General features: G+C 45.2%; 1 protein-coding gene across 8 annotated transcripts in view; it reads right to left on the bottom strand.

Moving 5' to 3' along the window:
• Positions 1–22,472, bottom strand: part of FOXN3 (forkhead box N3) — a 212,171-nt gene that overhangs the window by 120,881 nt on the left and 68,818 nt on the right. For 2 of the 8 annotated variants that reach the window (XM_039551730.1, XM_039551733.1), the window contains exons 1-2: positions 18,126–18,304; positions 14,969–15,525 (exon numbers count right to left, since the gene is read on the bottom strand). In XM_039551730.1, the coding sequence (XP_039407664.1) occupies positions 14,969–15,511 (543 nt within the window). In that variant the 5' untranslated portion in view covers positions 15,512–15,525; positions 18,126–18,304. Of the gene's footprint in view, positions 1–14,968; positions 15,526–18,125; positions 18,305–19,931; positions 19,953–22,472 lie in introns of those variants that run through there. The other 6 variants (XM_039551731.1, XM_039551732.1, XM_019282005.3 and 3 more) reach the window with 5 other exon arrangements.

The following is a 22,472-nucleotide window of genomic DNA, read 5'->3' as shown; positions in this document are numbered from 1 at the left end:
TTAAAAAGTTGTTTTCTTCCAAATTATTCATGATCAAATATGCCTTTGAACAAACCTACCATCTAAAGGAAGAGAAATTCTCATTTAGGGATGCCAAAGCAAGGCTATTTTGATGACACAGGTGTCATGCAACCAGGCCTGCTGTGACCTGAGTCACTGCTCCAGGTCTCCTGTGATCTTTTCCTTGATCAGTTTCACACAGGAAGCCTTCATAGCTGACACGCCAAAAATAGCATACAGTTTACGAGTGAAAATCCTGCTTCAAAAAAAGGCTGCAACTTCTTTCTTTTTCAAAATGCAAATGCACTTTCAGTACAGTGCAACGACGACTGAAAGCACTTCCCCTGCATTCCTCAGACAAGTGTTTATGATCAGTTACATTTAGAGATGATGCAGATAGCAAAAAAATGAGAACTAAGGCACGGGGGGTGGGGGGGGGGAACCACAAAAATAGCAATTGGAATTGAATATCTGAAGGTGAAAAGCAACCAAAAACATACAAACACCCCTACAGAGAAAAACGCACAGTGAGAAAATGAAGTCCAAACTGCTGAAGGCCCTATCCAAAGGCTGAACAAAAAAGGAATGGACACCTTATATTGACTCCATTCATCCTACCAATACTGAAACAATTTAGCAGCAGTCATCTTACCTCTCAGAGTTGCATTATGTACCAAATCCTGCTGGAAACCAGTAACCAGCCCTTGAGCATGCTGACGGTGTAAAAACTCACCACTGCTTGCCCCCGCAAGAGGAAGCCAGTTACACCAGCTCCAAAGCACCAGCCCATAAAAAGGGCTGGCTGCTCCAAAGGGTCCTTCTCTCTTCATAGTTGCACCCTACGACCACAAATGCTGACAGCTGCACTGCATGGTGAAGGACTTGTGTAATTAGCGTTTTTTTTGCAAAAGACTCTCTCAGGCAATACCAAACACACCACCAACAGAAGACCTTGAAAGAAACTTGACAGATTACAGCTTTATTGCAATCTCCAGAATCTCGCTTTAATGTTGGTGATTCATAGCATTTTTAGCACGTTGGTATTCTAGATGTTTCTATTAGAAAGTCATGAGATGGTGGGGGGGGAGGGGAGCTGAGCTGGGGGGCAAAACAAAACCTTTCCAGCTGTCTTCATTTCTATAAAAGAGCTTGTAAAAGTTCTTAAAGGCTCTAAAATAAGGCACACAGCCCCTCCCTTCATTGCTTTAAATGACGTGATTTTTAAGCCAATTTCATAACTTTAAAGATACAAATCTCTATATAAATACCCTCCCACACCACTCTTATCACATCCATGCATATTATTACACAAACACACCCTTAGATGCTAACATTACTTGGTCTAACTTAAAAGCCATTCAACACAAACAGAAAATTTATTTGGGCAATTGCAAAATTCCCTTCCTTTCCAAACAAAAGCATGTCTTGGTACACAGTGCAAGAAGACTGAAGCTACACATGGCATGGACTGAAAAGCTGTTTAAACCACTCTAGAATGGTTTTATTTTTCACCTGATGACAAACAAGAGGAATCAAGAGACAGTCAAAACAGGAAAAAAAGCATGTTTACTGATGAAGCAAGTTCTTCCCCTTTTAAATGAATGTCTAAATTAAAGATTCAAAGTGCCAATCCAACAAGTTTGCAAACCCTGTTTTATAAATAGCAAGGGGAATAAATATAAGATGATGTGGCACACAAGTGGGTAACTCTACCATAATTAAGACACGGACTCTTGTCCTATCAGCCCAAGCCAGCCAAATGCATTTCTGGCATACTGGACTCTACTGGAAGGTGAGTGCAACTTGAGTGCTGGTGAAAGAGCACAAGGTAATTAGCAAAAGTGGTTAGATCATAAGCATATTTACTTTGAAACTAAAATAATGCAAGAATTTTAGCTGGTGGGAAGAAGACATTTTCCTAGCCACAGAAGAAAAGGATGAGAAAGCAAAACCCTTTCTACAACTTCATTGCTACAGATTAAAATCAAAGCTTCCTAAATGATTTTTTTTTTTTTCCCAAACAAGAATGACAGAAAAAGTTGTCCCTTAATGGAAAGGGTCATAATTACATTTCTGCTTTCCCAAATTCAAAATTAGTCAGCTCTAAAAACTAACAGCAAATGACACATCAAAGCAGACTTGCTAAGCCAAGAACAAGGAACTTTACTCCTCCAAACAAATGCAGCACTGCCCAAAAGGCAGTGAAATATTACGGGTGTTTTAACAAAACTTGAAACAACAAAAAATTAGTCAAAGTGGAGGTGTTTTACTACATTTTAAATGCTGATTTGTTTTGGAAAAAACAAGAGAGGTGGTTCAGGTTAGTTAAGACTCTTAATTTAGAGTCATCTGTTTAGACTAACTGGTAACCAGTTGCGGCAAGACATCTTTTCCAAGGAAACTTTGCAGAGATTAGCTCAGGTGGTTAGAACATGGTACTAATAATGCCAGGGTTGCCACTTGGATCCCTGTCTGGGCCATTCACTTAAGAGCTGGGCTTGAAGGTACTTGTGGGTCCCTTCCAACACAGAATATTCTGTGATTCAAGATGTACCACTATGACAGAATCTTGTTTTCCTGGCACAGAGACACAAGCAATAGAAAGCTCTACCCAATTTTTGCTACCATTTTATCTTAAAAGTGTTTGGATGATCTAAAAAAGCAGTGTGACTCTGTAATGCTTTTTTTATATGAAATATATTGATATACACACACATATATACAGATAGATAAAAAAAAAGATTTTAAGCAGAAAAGGGAGGTACATCATAAACAATAAAATTGCTTTTGCCTCAAGAGCTGGGAGCTAGTACTGGACTGAGTCCTCTGTGCAATCTGTCTCCATAATAGCTTCTTTCCTCTCTCTCTGCTATGCAGCTAAAAGTCTAGAAAGTATTACATATCAATATAAAATTGTAAACTAAACCTACACTCTTTTACAAAAGCAAGGTCTGTATAGTTAGCCCTGAACATTGAAGGGGAAAACCTTCACCTGTATAGAAGAAAGGTAAGAGAGAAAACACAAATAAATTAGTGTAATGAGTAATTACATAACAATAAATGCATTACATTAATTGCCCAAACAGGAAAAAAGATTCTGGACAAGTTCATCCAACTGCTTCAAAGCAAACCACACAATAGTACAAATGCCAGCATTTGTCTCACTCTCAGCCATCTCAGCCACATCCTGACTCTCCAACTTCCCATCTCTCCTAACTGAAGACTGAAAACCTGCACTTTCCATGCACACTATGCATTCCTTCTTACTTCAGCTACACAGGAAAGCCAGCAAACTACTTACACCATCATATCACAAAAAGGTTTTTCACCCAGAGGGTGGTTGGGCACTGGAACAGGCTGCCCAGGAAAGTGGTCACAGCACTGGCCTGACAGAGTTCAAGAAGGGTCTGGACAGTACTCTCAGGCACACAGTGTGATTCTTGGGGAGTCCCGTGCAGGGCCAGGAGTCGGACTCAATGATGCCTTCTAACTCAGGATGACTATGATTCTATTCATGTATAGCCCCTTAGTCCTCAAGTACTTCAGGAAGGGTAGAATTATATAAGAATCATATAATTATTTCCAGTTAAAGTTATTTATAAATATTATGTCTGAAGGGAATTCCTGCAGAACTGAATACCTTTTGGCACAGGGTGTTCACCCAAAGCGTAATTGTAGCTTATACACCAGCAGTGGGCAGTTTTTAAACCTGTCAAACATTCTCTCTGAAAGCCTGCAAAGTGCTCCCAGGAGCAGTGATGATCTCTGGAAGTGCAGTGATTCTGTTTTTCTGGGGCTTGAGAAGGCTGCACGGAACCAGCCACTGCAAAGCAGTGGTACTGAGGAGAATCCTTCAAATACAGCTTTTCCTGCATGGGAAGGACTTTAGTCCTAAGGATGAAGATCTTGTCCTTGCAAGGTCTGTCTAGTTCTTCTCAACTATTTTAAGAAAAGATATCTAATTGCAGAAGTGCTACATTTATTACATTCTGAACCACTAACCTTAACAGTGGTGTTTAACACCCCTCCCGCTAATGTAAAACCAAGACATTTCATTAATGATTTCCCTATTTTTACTGACGCATGCAGAACCTACAAGAGGTAAGCGTTCCCGCTCTCCACACTAAAGGGTGAGGAAAAGAGACAAAAATATGTAAATGAAAGCTTGAGATAAGGTATGCCAGCAACTAACCCTAGTCTTGCATTAACCCCCACAGCCCCTGCAAGTTGCACTGTAGACACTTTTTTTCAACTGTAAAGTCAGAAATACATTTATATTAGTTGCTTCATCTCAGTGAGTACCTTCCCACAGGTAGGCAGCTGTGGGATCTCATAAACATAGCTGTGGAGCACAGGCTAATTTTCTGCTCAAAGCTTGAATGAGTGTGAATTCACCATTCAAGTAGATTCTCTTATGCAAAATCCCATCAATAAGTTTCTGCTCTACGTACTGCCACAGACAATTCTCCATGCCATTGAGACTTCCCTGTACAGAAGCCTGTTCGTGCCTCTGCTTACCAACAGTCGTCATTCAGCAAGTTACACTGGTGCTTCAAAATCCTGAGAGCTCTCAGCTAGTGGTAAATTGCTACTCTTCACTGCTGCAATGAAATATAGCAATTCAGCATGCTGTAGATAGTGTTTTGGTATCTTAAGTCACTGGCTAAGGGCAGCAATTTGGTTTCTTTTCTACTTCAACAAGAAAAAACCCACTCACATGTAAGATCCTTAGAATGAGTCCTCCCACAAATTCCTACACTAGTTCCCAGGACTGTTTCCGTAACAGTCTGAACGGAATGTGAAGAACTAAACAGAAATAAATTAATTTAACAAAATTAATTAATTAAAACATACTGTCTTCAAAATTATTATTATGGATAACTAAGCAGGATCCAGAGGCATCATTTATGGCCACATCAGCTACTTTCCACAGCCCTCAGTCCCAGTTCTGTTGTTGATACTCAAGAGTAAACCAAAAGCAGCTTTTGTGAAGTCAGGAGTCCAAACCAGTGGGAGAACAAAAAAAAAAAAAAAAAAACAAACAAGTAATGTTTCAGGCTAAGAAGGGCCAACAATGACCCACAAAAAATTCAGGAGGAAAAAAAGCTGCATGCCAAAGCAGGAAGGTCACTCCCTTTCTTTCTCTCCCCTGTTGCTTATCTTACATGACCTCTATCACTGATGAGACTGACACCACTTACAGCTACCAGAAATTTAGGACTCTTTTAAAGCCAGTTTTGTTGCCAGCATGTAGATAAACCTTGTCAGCATCGAGACTTTTATAAATGTACTTATTCTCCAGAAAGGATAACCACTGTTTTATTGCCATTGCAATAAATGGCCACACACAGCAGTGACAATGAGCATGTGTAAGTGCACTCTCCCAACTACCAGACATCTCAGCAGCTCCAGCCACTTGATCACTAAGATCTGAAGGCTGCAGGCTAAGAGGAATCATGGACACGATGGCATGGCAGAGCCAAAGTATTCTACACCCTCTTGAGTAATTAAAGGTGAGAATTGCTGTGAGCTTCAGTCCTGGATGCTAATTTTGTTCACAGGGAAAATATCTCAGGAAGCTCTTGCTAAAAGCAGCACACCTGAAGAAAGTGTTTCTTGCCCTCACCTATGAGGCCATTTAGTCCCAGGGCAGCCAGACTGCTGAAACCACCCACAGAGCCACTCTCCAACAGCAACATGCCTGGTCCTCCAGAACAGCCAGCTTTGCCTCCACTATTAAAGAAAGCATACGGTATTACTTCTGTGCCTGAATTCTTCCAAGCCAGAGAAAAGACACACATGAATTAAGTCCAAAAAACTAAGCTACAAGACTGAATAAAGCATCCAGGCACATATTCAGGATGCACTTTACCTTTAAGGGTGTCAGAGCTCAAGTGTCAAGGACAGGGACTCGTAAGTGCACCTGAACCAACCACCCATGTTTCTCTGTTGCTTGTCAATGAAGCACTGCCAGACAAGCAATTTTGGCAATTCCTCTCTTCCCCAGCCCACCCATAATGATTTCTTATCTCTGGAGCTGAGAGGGTACCCCAATTTTAGCCAGCTCTGAGACACTGGAGCAGGTGGCGAACAGTTGGGGGACGGAACTTAAACTAAGCGGGAACTCAACTGAATGACAGATGTTAGGAAGCTAAATAGCTTTTTCCTTGAGACCAAAATTTAACTACTGAATCGTAACAAGCCAGTTGCTACTACTGAAGAAAGCAAAATCTCACTGTTTCTAAACTACTTAAAAACTGACAAACTAGAAGTACCACAAAATCAGCAAGATTCTTACGTATCTCATAAAAATGAAGTTCCCCCAGTATCTTCCTTTACCTAGAAGACCTTTACCAGACTTGTATTGGTTAAAAATACCAGACTTTGTATCAAAACATAAAAGCAAATTACTTAGAGAGAAAAAGCTCTATTATCTTAAAAATACATATAAGCATGGGCCACATCTTTCCCTAGATGCTTGCTAAGCAAAACTTAACCTGAGGCAGGCACATGGGGCTTTTTTCTTAAACAAATCTGTGTTCACAAGAGTAACTGAATAGAATCATAGAAGGGTTAGGGTTGGAAGAGACCTCAAACATGATCTGGTTCCAACTCAGTCACCACGTGCAGGGACACCTTCCACTAGACCAGGTTGCTCAAAGCCCCATCCAGCCTGGCCTTGAACACTTCCAGAGATGTGGCACCCACAGCTTCTCCGGGCAACCTGTGCCAGTGCCTCACCACTCACACAGTAAAGAATTTCTTCCAAACATCTAATCAAAATCTCTCAGTTTAAAACTGTTCCCCCCATGTCCTGTCACTCTCTGCCTGTATAAGAAGTCCCTCTCCCTCTTAAAAAAGAGTGCCCTTTAGGTACTGGAAGGCTGCAACAAGGTCTTTCTGTAGCCTTCTCTTCTCCAGGCTGAACAGCCCCAGTTCTCTCAGCCTGTCTTCATGAGACATGCTTCTGCCCTCTGATCATCTTCATGGTCCTCCTCTGGACCTTCTTCAACAGGTCCATGTCCTTCCTATGCTGTGGGCCCTAGAGCTGGATGCAGCACTGCAGGTGGGGTCCCACAAGAGCAGAGGGGCAGAATCTCCTCCCTCACCCTGCTGGCCACGCTGCTTTGGATGCAGCCCAGCAGAGAGTTGGCTTTCTGGGCTGCAAGCACGCATTGCTGGCGCATGTCCAGCTTTTCAGCCATAAGAAGCTCCAAGTCCTTCTCCGCAGGGCTGCTCTCAATGACTTCATCTCCCAGTCTGTGCTCATGCCTGGGATTGCCCCGACCCAGATGGAGCACCTTGCACTTGGACTTGCTGAGCTTCATGACATACTGCTTTGTTATAGCTACATGCAGTGCTTGCACCATGACCTCATCCAGCAAGTCTGCCCAGTCTTGCAATGACAGAAGTTAACTACTTTTATATGCTAACCCACCACTGACCAACATACAAATGACAACCAGCCAAATTAAAAAGTCACACAGGGTCCCTTGTTCCTAAGGAGTTTGCCTTATGTTATTCTATACCATTCATTTATATTAACTAGATTTATGATGAAGATACAGCAATCAGCTGAAAATAACACAGAAGGGGCAGGTATAAGCAACCTGCAGACTGCCACCCAGAGCCCACCAGGCCAGTTGTGTGAATGACTTTACCAATAACACAGTCGTGCTGCAGGACTGAACTAAGGTTCAGTGGGGACACAGTAACTGCCTGAATCCAGAGCAAAGAAAGGAAGTTTCTACTGCAACTCAAAGGCTACTTCAGGCTGCCTGAAGAGTATTCTCAACTCCTCAATTATTTTCAACTGCTGAGTTATGACCAAGACTTTTAAATGTTTTTTCTCAAGGTCTTCATCCAGGAAAAGAAGCCACACAGCACAAATTGCTGGGCTCTTTCAGACAACGTACAACACCTCTCTTTTAGAAAAGGAAGGAGGAAGTCTAAGGGACACATATTTAGTAATTAAAATGGATTCTTTTATGTTTTGCCAAAGAACTGAAGTGCAAGACAGAAGCGCATACCCTCAGCCACACCGGCAAGCCCAGTTCACCGATGTTCAGCTACAACCAGAGTTAGCATGGCCACCATCGTGGGCCTGGTGCTCAGGGGCATGTCTTGCCACATTCACTAATAGACATGTAAAAGTGCTCCTGTGTGCCCACATCCTTCAGCCCGTCATCAGCAAGGCCTCCTGTGCTCAAGCCAGAGTGCAGCTCCAGGATCTGTGCTTCTTTTGCTGGCAGTGACAACAGCACTTCATTATCTCTCTGACAATTGGAAAGAAACATAGGAGGTGATGAGGACATAATGACAGCAGCATGGATAAAGCCTGACAATTGATTTTATAGACATCCTTTCCTCTTCCATAACAGCTTTTCAGAGGATGCACAGCACAGGTTCACACAGAGCCACCTCTACTGCCAAAATTAAGAACCTTGGGCAATACAGAGAAACAAATCTTGAAAAAACACACGTGCACACATCCTGGTGCAGCTTTTGTAGAACCATTTCACCCATATCTTATGGACCCGATCGAGCACCAAGCATGTACCTGACTGAACGTATTCAAGCAGCCCCACTGGTTTAAGTGCAGCCTGTGCTCTCAAATATAAGAGCATCCCTCACCCCTTCCCTTCCCAATCTTCTCCTCCTGTCACCAGGTCAACTCTGAGCTGGCTGGAAGCCCCAGGCACAGCTTCATGCCAAATTAAACAGAGCTGAGCCCATGACCTGTGCTGACACTGGTGTTCCTCTGACCACAGTAACCATGAACTAAAAAAGGAGCTGAAAATGAATCCAGCTAAATTAGCCCAATGAAAAATAACCCAAACTAAACTATACAAAGAGTTTTCAGCCTGCTCATTACATAGTGACACATGTGCCAGTAGGAACTGAAGAGGGGCTTGCAATACAGCCCCAGATCAATTCCACCTCCCAGGAAAGGGAACAGGCAGCCAGGTTCATCAGGGTTCATGCACGAGAACGGCAGCCCAGACTTTGATCACTTTAAATCTGCTGTAAAACACTAAGAAGAGTCACTAACACAGGCCACTTGAACAACAAACAGCACAGTCCTGCTCCTAAAGGGAAAACAAAACAAACATCTCCAGCAGAAGAAAGCCTCCCATTGCATTTAAACTTCTGTTCTCATTTTGCCTTAACCTTTACCTTGTGGCAGGGACTACATCCATTACCCCACCAAGCAGTCATGCATCATGCAGCTGCCAGCCCTTCTTCTGTAAGGAATGGCTTGTCTCAGCAATCCCAACTGGCAATCCCCAGCCTCCCCATCATCTCTACTCCCCTTGTCAGCACAACTATTAGCTGGACTGCACTGTGACCTGAATTGAGGAATTAAGATGAAAAGCAACACAAGAATTAAAAGAAGAGGGAACGGTATAAATCCAGTCAGATCAGTTGTTTGTCACAGAAACACAAAAGTTCACGTGCCACGAAGGTGGTGGAGCAAACAGTCACAAGTGAGGGAATGCAAACACAGCTGAGAAATGGACTCATCAACCTCACCACGGCCCAAGCCCAGTGGTAAAGAGCAGCTCACTCCTGATTTCCCATGCTCTTTCAGTAATGCTTAACACACTTTGCATCATCTTTGCTGTGGGTGATGAGCACAGACAGGGCACCTTACTCCAGTTTATTTAACCTAAGTGGCCAATCTCTTCTGGTAGGTCAATGGCCTGTCACTGTGCAACCAACACCTCAGTTACGCAGCAGGGCACCTGCCCGCAGGCTATCTTAACCGAGAGGAAGATAACACAAATACCTTACATATAAGGTTCAGAGGAATCCCTGGATATTGCCAGCTCTTCATCATTACTTGAAAATAACTGCTTATGCTTTCTACAGCTCTAAAACAGTTAATTCAGGCAGATTCCAGTGCAAAGAGTTAGCTCTGATGTAAAGTTAAGCAGCTGGAAGCCAGTGAAATGAAGAGTGTTATTTCCATGCACAGCTTTAGGAAATCTATTATTTAAATATTCTGAATGATTCTAGGGTTTGCAATTCAAAAACAAAAGGGAAAGGATTCAAGAAGAGGTCTCCATAAATTGTCTAATATCTTGAAACTCCATTTACAGAATGGTTCTAGACTTTTATGATTTCTCTAGAGATGACCCTTGTTTCTCTGCATACCAATTTGAGGAGAAAATTTCTGATATTAGAGAGCTTTTTGGTATGACAGACAGAAATATAAGAAAATGCATTTCAAGTTAAACTGGACAAATTCCAGTTTAAAACCACAAAATATCCTTTTAATAATTAAAGAAACTAACAGTTGCACCAGCTTATTTAGGACATTAATTTATTAATGGCGTCAATATCACCTGAAGCCTTTAACGTGAATCTGAGGGGTTGTTTTGTTGGGTTTGGTTTTTGGTATTTTTTCACTTTTGCTTCCCAAACCATTATAACTGCAGTGAAATTCTGACACTTCTGTTATTTGGATCAGTCTAGGTGATAGAAGTAAAAACAGAGGAGATTGTTTCTATTCCCTTTCACAGGAAACCTTCTCAACAACATTAAAAGAGGGAGGGCAGGGTCCCATCTCCCTCACCTTTGTGCATATGCAGATTGGATTAGGAGATTCTAAGAAAGCAGGGTCCTTTTCCTCTCATTCCGTCTAGTACTGATCTTTCCACAGGATTTTACCTGTCAAAACCCCAGACATTATCGTATCAGAGGAGAGACATTTGCAAGAGGCACTCCTGAAAAGTCTCCTGTGCCCAAAGGGGTTCCCCACGGCTCCTGTCAAGATGCCCTGGCAGAGCACTTATGAGAGACAGTGCATTAGATGAGGACAAGTTAGACATCAGCTCTCGCAAAGCTCAAGGACCACTCGGGAGTCCTCAGATCTCAGAGCCTGCTCCAGACAGAGGAGGAGCCTGGCTGGATCTCCATGACCCAGTTATGGACCACGTACTTCTAAGAATAACTTCCACATCAAGCGAGGAGAATTTTCTTCTCCCATCCCCATAAACATATCCTTTACCCTCATTACATTTTTATTAAGATGTCCCTCAGCATAAGTGCCAAATAAACCTTTCAGATGCTTGAATTTCTTCAGCGTGCACACAGCCAGAAGCATGTGTGTGCTTCCCTATCTCAGACAACGCAGTGCAGACACAAAGAGGAGTCCTCTTGATAGGATGGATGCCCAAAGAAGCACAGAGCAGGGAAAAAACAGCAGAATAGCAGAGAGGAGCAAGGGGACAAAAGCTCCAACCTTTATAACCACAGGCTGTTCACAGAGACAAAAATACTGCAGCGAAGCCAGCAAGGTCAAACATCATTTCCCCTCATCTGATAACGATGACTGAGGAAGTTTGAATTCATAAAAGGCACAGACACATCACACACCCTGGAAAGACAATCCTACCAGCCTTTGTTCAAAGCAGGAATCTCTATATGAATAAATCAGATTTTCAAGGGAGGCAAAAATAGGTCTTGTAACAAAATTTTTCAGCCGCCCCTTAGCTCAAACAGCTCTAGTGGGCATAGCTATAATCACAGCAAACCTACATAATGGGTCTGAACTAGCTTAGCCCTTTCCCTGCAAGCAGAGAAGCTGCCACATCAGTAACTCCGTTGCTACGGCAACTGCTTACTTTCCATATCAACTGCAAACTCGTTGCTATGGAGACACATATACAAGAAAAATTCCTCTCTATAGCCAAGGACCAGATGGTAGGGAAGTCATGGACTAACGGGCTGTACTAAGTGGGACACAGACTACAGGACATTTAGATCTGTATGTTCACAATAGGATTAATCTGAACAAGTGAATTCACAGGTCTGGCAGTACAAACAAAGCCAGGGAACTCCGCATCTACTCCCCATCATGTGATAACTTCATACTCTGGCCAACTATTATTAAACTGCTGAGCTCAATGCAAAGAGGTTTGTACAATCAAGGGCTCAGCATTTTCCCTTCTTCCACCCAGCTCTCTGTCTCAACCCAGATCAGCCTCATCGCAGTTACACTAACAGCCACGCTTTTGGTTTGCCAGGTAAGCCTGATGGCACTGCAGCTGAAATGGAATAGCAGCAATGTAAAAACAAATCCTCTTTTCCCAGCATTCCACACCAGACTTAAAGCACCAGGACAGGGCAAGTCAAAAACCACAATGGGGATGAAGCCTGTCTTTTTTTTTCCTCTCTGTTACAATGATCTCGCATCAGGAAATTCAAGCATTCATATGCAGGCAGAAAAAGCTGCAGACTATTAGATGCATATTTAGCCCCATGAATATAAACTAGTGAAACTCAAGACTGAGAAAACTACTATGCAGAGGGAATTCAAAAAAGAATTAAGTGTTCAGCAGAACTTTTTTTAGAAAAACGATTACTGAAAGGCTACATAAACAAACACTGGAAAGCACAACTATGAGAGGAAAAGCTTCTAGCTTTTCACGAAGTGTCAATGCACATCAACCGGGAAATGCCTGCAATTCCCAGCACTGATTAACTCCTTCCCTCCATACTGTACATGTTTCAGAGCCCATCTTGTTAGCATTTCATAACATGCCATTTGCTAAATGCTGAGGGTTTTTTTTCACGCAAAACCAGTAAAACAGGCAGACTCCAAACCTGCAATTAGCAAAAACTGTCTGCAAAGGAGAAGCAGCATAAAATGATTCCTTACAGATGAAAGCCCCTCTTTCCCCTGCCCCAAGCCCCATACCAAAACCAGAGAACCCTTTAGATGGACACCTTCCTTCCAAACAGCAGAGGTATTTGCTGCAAGGTACCAAATCAACCCCAAGTGTGCGTGGACACACACGAAGGCATTTTTGAAGCCATCAGTTGACATTTACTGCTTTCCAAGTCCGCAATTAGCTGTCAAGCACCTGATTCAGCAACTCTGACCAAGGGCCAATTCTGAACTCAGGACTCTGTCTGCCACATCCCTTGGCCAGGACACAGGGAAAAACCCAGCAGGGGACTCGAATGACCTGCTGTGGTGCATTTTACATTTGAGATTCCCATCTCATTCACCTTAAAGCTGGCTAGCTGCAGTTACTAGCATCTTCGGGAAGTGCAAGAAATTCTTTCTCATAATCTGAGATTTTCCAGGAATTAATAAAACTCCACCCTGTTATTCATACAGGCAAGGCCTCCCACCACACCTTGTTGTCTAGCTGTGTAACCATGGCTGTAACCACGAATTTGAGACGTGGGTGACCAGTCATGCATTGTGCTGCGCCACCTCCCCACGGAGCAGTAGTGCAGTGTGGTATTGTTCAGATGAGCTCAGTGGACCGCCGGATACTTCACAGAAAGACATGAAGACAAGTTCCTCATAGGAAGGAAGCTGAAATCTGAATAGTCAACTTGTAAACAGAGGAAGAGGGACAGAACAGAACACAAATGGCAGTGTCAAACACACGCCTTGCCAGTTACAGTATTTTGGTGGTTTTTTAAGTGCATTGTGTGAAGATTTCGTACAATCTGGGACGGGGTCATAAAAGTCTGGTGTGGCATTTATTATTACAGCCTCACTTCCAAACCAGAATTTAAAACTCTGGCTTACACGAAACAAGATCCAGTTCAGGAACAGGTTTTTTTAGTCTCACACACAAGCTTCCACAGCAAATAATTGATAAAAATACCAACATACAGTGTGTGATCAGCAATATGGGGACAGTGGATTCCAGGTAATAATACTTTTTAAAAAGAAAGAAAAGGAAGATAGATGTGTCAATCCTTTTAAAAATGAAAGCTCCATAGAAAAGAAAGTTAACTCATCTAAAATGAAAAGTTGCTAGTTTAGGATAGAGTATGACTCCTCCTCTAGAGTTACTTGAGCTTCTATTCCACAGCTTTTAAAGTTAAATTGCACACAAAATAGGGAGAACAGCACCACCAAGAGAAGTCTAGTTTCAGGGTAACAAGTTAAAAGACAATCCCAGCATTTATCTCACTGAGATACAAAAGCTGAGTGCATCTATTGTTTCTGCCAGGGGGAAGTGTTCACTTTCTGATCTTCAGCCAATTTTAGAGACAGACCATGAGTGATGTGATTTTACCTATTTATTTCCCTAACCTGTGAGAAGGCCTCTGAAATTAATCCGCAAGCTGATATTTTTATCAATATACTCATACTTTGCCAAAGATTCATCCAGACCACTGCTTCTTGAGAAGGTCCCCTTCAGAAATTGATTCCTGATCCCAGGCAGACTGATGGAGTAGAAGGCTGCCCCCACTGCTCCGCTTGCTTCCCCATTCCCTTACACACAGCCTCTCTTCCTGCAGACGCTGCTGGGAAATCAGCAATGAACCCAGGAGACAACAACCGAGATCCAAAAGCAAAGATGTGCTCCCAGGGCTTCTGCTCTGCACCAGCTGCAGAAGTTACATGAGCCCAAAGAATGCCAGGAATTTTGGTGAATGGTAACCTTCAGTTTTGATGCCAGACCTGTCTCCTCTCTTTGAAGAGTCTCTCTAAAACCTGCTTGAAATGCAACAGAGCTTCATCAGCATTACCCTCCTTGTGTAAAAGAAAGAAAAGCTTTTTTGGGTTACAACACAGACCAGGGCAATAGAGATGGACTCTTACATAAGGCATACCCTTTCACTATACATTTGTATAAGCCAAGAACAGCAAGCAGCCCATTTATAACATGATTACATTCATCTAGTATAGCTGGAAACCATTACCACAGCATGATAACTAAAAACAGTATTTAACCATTATGCATGAAGACACCAGCTGGGGGGAAAAAACACACACACACACACTGAGCACTTTCTTAAAGATGTCTAGACAATGAATTTAATAAAATCAGAATGCGCAATGCTAAAGAAATGCTGGCTCTCTGAACTTAATCAACTATGTTACCAGGCACAGAGTTGCACATTCTGTATTTCACTGTTAAGGACATATTCTGGGATTAGCAGGTGAATATTTTCAGAGCCAGATAGGTTCCCATAGTTCCAAACTCACCTGACTTCGGTCTTTGTCCACTTTCTTAAAACACTTATTCAAGGATAGATTATGTCTCACAGAATTTTTCCATCCAGTGGGCGCATTTGCAAAATATGGAAAGTGTTCCAAGATCCAGTTGTATATATCCTTTACGGGCAGTCTTTTGGTTGGTGAATCCTCAATGGCCATAAATATGAGGCAGCTAAAGGAATAAGGAGGTTTGCAGTTGGGGTTCTGCTTGGCATCGTAGGGCATGTCAGAGTGGGCAGGAGACGGCGGCGTGTCATCACCGATGTCCTGAACAGGGCTAACGCTCCGTAACACTGAGTCCCCAAAGCTTTTCAGCAAGTTCTTACTCTCATGTAACCAGTTCAAATTAGTTAGTTCTTCATCTTCCATGGCCCCTCTATCTAATCTGATGGCAGGCAAAGAGAAATCTAGGTCCTCGTCATCGTGAAGTGCCTTTGATAAATCGCTATCTTGATAATGCTGGCTCAATCCACTGGGAACGCTAATTCCTGAGCCTTCTGGCTTCTTACTGGGAGGCATGACTGGACCCATTTAGACAGCAGCTCCTGGGAGAGTAAATCCAAAGAAAGGGAGAAGGAGAGAAAAGTTAGCTCATAAAAAGGTCCTGCGTAACATTTTGACAGCTTTTCCCTAACTGGTCACTTGGCCTTTTGCCATCTGTATTAAACATGACAGTTTCACATAATACTCATCCACAACTGCTAACTAAAATAATCTAAAGTCAGCACAAGGGAAGAAATTTCAGTCGATGGGTTAAGACGATAATCCAGATACACCTCAGTTCTGCTTCATGTATGTGAAGTCCCACAGAGGAAATCTCAAAGACGTATCTCTTTAGTGATAAAAGAGGTGTTTTCAAACCATTGAATACTCCAATTATAACACTTTAATAAGCATGTGAACTAAAAAAAAAAAAGTAAGAGTGACTTAAGGCCAGTTGCTTCAGATTAATTTCAGCTGTTTCACGTTTGAGGACAACACAATAGCACCACGATTATAATCACTCTGGCTAAAGGCTGAAGCAGACAAACATCCTTGGTTTGTCTGACTTGGTTGTACCAAAACTCAGAAATGAGAGCAAACCAGCAAAGTCAGGAGAAGGCAAGAGGGAAAGCAACACCCAGTAGTTCAGGGGACATGGGGAAACAAGTGCCAGAGCAATAGAGTACTTTAAAAATGTATGTAAACAGAGAAGATTTTAACATAAGCTGAACTGTATTTCAAACATGGTAGAAAACACGAGTCAGAAGGACTGCTTGTGATGCTCAACAATGGCTTATGAGAGGTGGGATGAGCTGCTGATGGTATTGCACCAGCAGGCCCTGGAGGGACACCTGTGAGCAGTAATATTTGGGATGACCTGAGTGTTTCAGAAGCAAACTGAAGTTGGGCCCCTGCCCAACTCAAGAGAAGCAGATGAGCCCAGCAATTCTACTTCAGAAGCAGGAAACAGGCTCCCTTAGCTTCTACATACAGTCAAACTGCCAGGAATTAAGTCTGGAGATGTGAACAGAAGTGGAACAAAAACTGAACAGAGTTAATAACAGAATTTAAAAGGACAAAATTTTCTGCACAAACACTGAACACGAACATAATGATTCCTGTACCTAAAATATAACCTCAGCAGTTACCTGAAGTCATGCAGTCACACAAACGATACCATAAATGAAAGGCAAAAAAAGCTACAGGTAACAACAGAATAAACTATCTATCTGCAGGGAAAAATAGAGCAACACAGCCATTATGGGCAAGAGGAATAATGGACTTTACTTTAGCTGTCATAAATGCGCAAGAATGAAAACTTTTAAGTTCCTTGGGTCTTTCTATAAACAAGTTACACAAAAGCAGACATTACTAAAAATGAAACACACAAAACTTTTCTGCACAGAAGCCCATCAATACACTCAACATGCTCAGTGAAAATGTGCAGTTTTACGTGAGTAAGTATGTGGAAAAGGAAAAAATACTAATGGAGACATAAACACCAGGAGGCCAAACTTGAGTCGGCCCCACTTCCTAGCTTTCAAAACTGCATCCAGCGCAAGCAGAAGGTAAACAAGGCAATCGCCAGCGTGCAGGGGCACTGGCATTGCCTACCTACGCTGCACACTCAACTTTGACTCCAAATGGAAGTTCCGTCCCATGAGCTTCTAAACAGGAAAATTATATGATGGCTGACAGTAAAGTAATTTAATTGCACTGTTGCTATGACAACATGCTGCTCTCTTTCTGTTTAATTTCCTTATTTGCCAGTATCCTCCCAAAGGGCCGTATCACTTCATGATTTTTTTCCCGTCTCTCTTTCCCCGCTCCAGGCAGCGGGGCGACCGGGGGGCCGCAGCCCCGCGGAGCCCCCTCGGGCCGGCACGGAGAGCCGGCAAGGAAGTCCGGCGGAGCCCGGCCGAAGAGCGGCTCCCAGCGGGGCCGCCGCGGGCAGGCGGGGTGCCGGGGCTGGCCCCGCGGCGGCGCGGCCCGACTGGGGCCATACGTGGGGGTTATGGGGGGACTGCCGGCGAGGCCCGTGGCGGCTGCAGCGGCGCCCCACCGGCAGACAAAAGAGCGCTGGTCACGGCGGTCACGGGCGAGCCCACGGCCGGACGAAGGCGTTTAACCCGCGGGAGCTCCGGCAGACGCGCTCCGCACACGCGCCCGCCGCGGCCGGGGGGGGCGCACCGGGGCGGGCCCCCGCCCGCGCTCCCACCGCACCCGCCGCGCGGGGGGCGCGCGCCCATTGGCCGCGGCCGCAGCCAATCAATGGCGTTGCCACGCGACCGGAGCTGCTCGGGCCGGGCGGCGCGCGCGCGCACCCCGCCACTGCCGGCCAGGTGTCACCGGCCCGCGCGGCCCCGCGCGCCCCGCTGCACGTGCGCGCGCGTGCCCCGAGGTCCTCGCCCGGGCGCTGCCGGGACCCCCGGCGGGAACGGCTCGGGCCGGGCGCGGCCCCGCGGCGCGGGCACGGCCGGGCTCGGCGGGGTCACGGCGGCGCGCACGCCGGGCCGCGCACCAACTCCCGGCCAAGTTGTGGCGCCGGGCCGGGCCGGGCCGAGCCGGGTGGGACTGCACCGCGCCGCTCCCCGCGGCCGGTCCGCACCGCCCCGCGCAACCCCCAACAACAACAACAACAACAGCAACAACAATAACTTACCTGGCGGGGGGCGGCGGTTTCACCGCGGTCCCTTCATGGCAACGGCACAAAGTTTCATCTGACGGAGCCGGGCATGGCGCGCCCCCGCCTCAGCCCGAGCCCCGGGGGTGCCGCGGGGGTCCCGGCGCACGGGGCTCCGCCGCCTGCATGGGGCCCGCCCGCCCTACGCCCGCCCCGCGCTCCCGACGGGCAGCGGTCCGCCTCGGTGCGAGCCCGAGAGCGAGAAATTGTTTCCACTGCAAACAAAAAAGGCGACACATGACCACGGAGGGAGGGGAGAGAGGGAAAACGTGGGCTGGGCCAGCCGCGACGGGAGAAGCCGCGGAAGGGAGGGCCGCCGGCGGTGGGGAGGGCGGTGGTTCCTGCCGGCCGGCGGCGGGGACCCGGCCGTGCCCTCCCGCAGGGCGCCCGCCCGGCGTCGGGGTCGTGCGGCCGGCGGCGCTGGCCGGGGGCGGCGGGTGCCGGGCGGGCGGGAGGCGCTCGGGAAGTCTCGATGCGCGGAGAATCGGCAGCCGCGGCGCTCCCACTTGTGAGAGTCTCCTTTCCCCCACCCGGCCAGGCCGACCCCGGCTGAACCGCGATGGACACCGAGGGCACCGACGAGCCCCAGAAGCCCACGGCTTAGCACAGCGGAGCCCTGCTTGTACCTCTCCCGCAAGAGGAGCGGGGGAGGTATCTTTCAACACCTTCCCAGTGGGCAGGTAACTCCTGCCGGCCCGGCGGCGCAAACGAGTCCGCCGGCCGGCGCCAGGCACCTGCCCCGCTGTGTGAGCGGGAGCCGGGCCGTGCGGGGCTGTGCGGGCAGCGACAGGCGCGGGATTCCGCAGGGCGGCTCTGCCGCTGGCTCCGGGCATCGTAAAACTGCGGCCACTGCTGAGGGTCGGTCTTCCCGGTGGACAGTAAAGAACGGTGTTGCAGAAATCTGCAGTACCTGACGACGGGGGAGGGAAAAAATATTTCCTGAAGGAAATCTGCTTTAAAAGAAGGCTTGACTCAATTACGAAAAATGGTGCATTTTCCCCTCTGCTATCATACCCTGACATAACCAGTATTAACTTGAGTAAAAACCCCTTGCCATCAGTTGAATTAATTGAAAGGAACTAACTTGATTTAAAAATAAAGAAGTTGCCCAGTCTAGACAGCACTAGTTGAACGTAGTCTCCTCTATGTTACATGCCAGATCTCAAGTAGCTTCAGTGATTTGCAGCAGAGAATTAAAGTATGGCTGTCTACCCGTAAAACAAATACATGGAATTGTTTTGTAGCTGGTCCACAAAACCAAACATTTTCCGCTCTGGCTAAACAAGGCTTGCAGATTTAGCATACTTTAATACGAATTTTCCTTTTTCTATAGAAAATGTGTGCTGCAGAAATGCAGAAACAATATCATTTAAGTCAGAAATACAGGTATCCTTCCCACTGCAGTCCTCCCTGGACACAGAAATTGCCATTAAGCCAGGAAGGAAAACACTTTAGCTGTTTTATTTAGAAAAGTTAGGACAGCTGCCTCAAGACCTTTCAGGAATTCTGCATTATTTCCCAATGGATGGGTTACCTCCTTTAATCTCTCTGACACTCACAAAATTCACCATTTTAGATAAGAGTGGCAACCACCTCATTCTCAAAGTGCAGGGATAAGAAGCATTTCATTGATTCTCTGGAACTAGAAATTCCTGTCATAACTAGCTAAGACTTCTTTTGCCGATAGCTTTCCCTCCCCTACCCAGGGAACTGCTATTTCACATTCTTGCATATTTTCAAGAAGACACACCAGCAGCTGAATTGCAGAATGGGAAGAATACGTACCAGGCAGCAGAGTATCGTTACCCACTGGCAATCCTGCCCTGTGACTCCACCAGCCCTAACACTCCAACAGTCATCAAGACCATTAGTTTACACAATTCTTATCTCATGGCCGTTTGGTTTCAAACCCAAACTAAATTATCAAGCCATAACTCCACCCACCTGAATTTACTCCAAATGCTTCAGACGTTTTTCTGAGTGAATCAACATGCCTCTTTATTGGCAAGCAAGGAGATTTATTGCATTTATTATCACTTGTAAAAGTCAAGTGTCTTGAAAGACTACCAAGAAGAATTCAGCTAATGAGAAGTATTTCTGAAGTGAGAAGGGGGAAGCCTCATGAGATGCAGGGTAGTATGCAAAGAAAATTATACCCTGAATATATTATGTATGCATCCTATTCAGCTCAGTTCTGTTCAAAATCAGTGGCTAAATTCCCCATCAATATTGGTGGAATATGACCACTTTCAGAGTTTTCTGGTTTTTCCATGGCAGGTAGGAATTTCCCCAGAGCGCACACTAAAGCTTGCATTGAAGGGCCACTGTGAGACATCTGCTGTGCAGACAGAAAAGCCAGCACGATCAAGCACAGGGGCCGGCAGCAGGTGGTGGAGGTTACGAGAGCAGGGGGACAGGCTGCCCGCTGGGTCAGAGGGCTGGCAGACCCTGCTTGGTGCCCCGTGAGAGGCAGCAGTGCAGGGCAGCCTCTCGCTAGCTCCCACTAGCCCCTGAGCTCAACAGCAACTGGAATTGCTGACTTGCAGAGCACTAAAATACCAGCAACAAGGTAAACACTACTATCTTGCCTCTTGGGAAGACTGATCCCAAACTTCTGACTGCTGGAATATCTAATACGACTGATTTAAAAAAGGAGCACACAGCCTCACACAGCACCATTGAAAGAACATTAACTGCTGGCTTAGGGACTACAGCAGCAGCAGAACAACTAATATATGGCCATCAAGTAACTAAATACTCGCTGTAATCTCAGGCAAGCCACCAAATTTATTAGGGTGTTGATTTCCCTATTTCTGAGACAGCAATAATACTAATTCAGTTAGCAAAAGATTTGCAACACTGACAGATGAAACTGTTTGTACATCAAGACCAAAGTACTTGCCGTACTGAAGGCTGATTAGAAGTTCCAACAGTGCAGAGCTGCACTTTAGCCTTGTGGGCTAATATACAACAGACTAATCTTTCCACTCAGATTTCAGAATACCAACTGCAGATGTTGCAGTATCTTATTTAATGAGGATTTCCAGCCATCTCCCTATACTCCTTTATCTCTTATCCTCCTCTAGATTGGAATCCCTGAAAATTTCCCACAAGCCATCAAGCACACAAGCACAGCAAGGGTCATGGGCTCACGGGCTCGTCTTCCTCCCTCAATCTCCATCTCTGCTGAGAACATCTTTCTTTGCTAGTATTATGACCATGTGTCATGGTTTAACCCCAGATAGCAACTAAATACCACACAGTCACTTGCTCCTCTGCCACACACACATAGTGAGGAGAGGAATCAGAATAAAAAAACAAAAAAAACCCGCTTATCTCAACTCATGGGTTAAGATAGGAATAGTTTCATAATTCAAACAAAATAAAAGATGATGATGATGATAGTAATAATACGCGAGAGAAAGAGGAATAACACCCAAGAGGAACAAATATTGCACAGTACATTTGCTTACCACCTGCTGATGCCCTGATTGTCCTCCTGGCCAATTCCCCCCCAGTTTATGTACAGGGCATGATGCTCTATGGTATGGAATATCCCTTTAGCCAGTTCAGGACCCCTGTCCTGACCATGCTCTCTCCCAGCTTCTTGTGCACCTGCTCAATGTCAGAGCACAGGAAACTGAAAAGTCCTTGACTTAGGGCAAGCACTGCACAGCAATAACTAAAACATCAGTGTGATATCAACAGAATTCTCGTATTAAATCAAAAAATACAGCACCACTGTCCCAGTCAAAAGCAGGACTTCATGTCACATGACCTTGCTAAATACTTCTACTTTCTGCCTTCTGGCCGCACCTGCCACACTTCAGCAGTCCTGCACTATTTATCCTCACCTTTAAGCCCCTCTTCCTAACTTGGTCTCCAATTACCATATCTTTATTGACTGGTGTCCTGCCAATGTTTGTTCTCTCTACATCAGAGTCAGATTTCTTCCCTGAAGTCTGCTGCAAATTTGCCAGCAAAGCTTGCTCATTAGGATTTAGAATTTGACACACAGCTGTACAAAAAACCCCTCCTAATTCTTAAGGGTCCTGATGTACTTTTCAAAGAGAGATGTGGACAGGGTTGCTGACACTTGTGATCAGACCCTCAGTGTGGGACACAGCTCAGGCCCTGACACCTGTACACTGACCATCTCATTTTGTGTCAATTCTTCCCCCATGCAGAATGACTGGCGTGTCCCCATCAGTCTTGGTATTTCTAATCTTCTGTTTTCTCTGAGGCAATGGATTTAATCTTGTACAGAGCACAAGCACACTGGACACCTTCAAGAACTTATAAAAACTAAATCATGAATACAGTATG

Source organism: Corvus cornix, chromosome 5, assembly GCF_000738735.6.
Source record: "Corvus cornix cornix isolate S_Up_H32 chromosome 5, ASM73873v5, whole genome shotgun sequence".
Lineage (NCBI taxonomy): Eukaryota > Metazoa > Chordata > Aves > Passeriformes > Corvidae > Corvus > Corvus cornix.
Note: the sequence above shows the minus strand (reverse complement) of the source record. Positions and strands in the feature narration are given on the sequence as shown.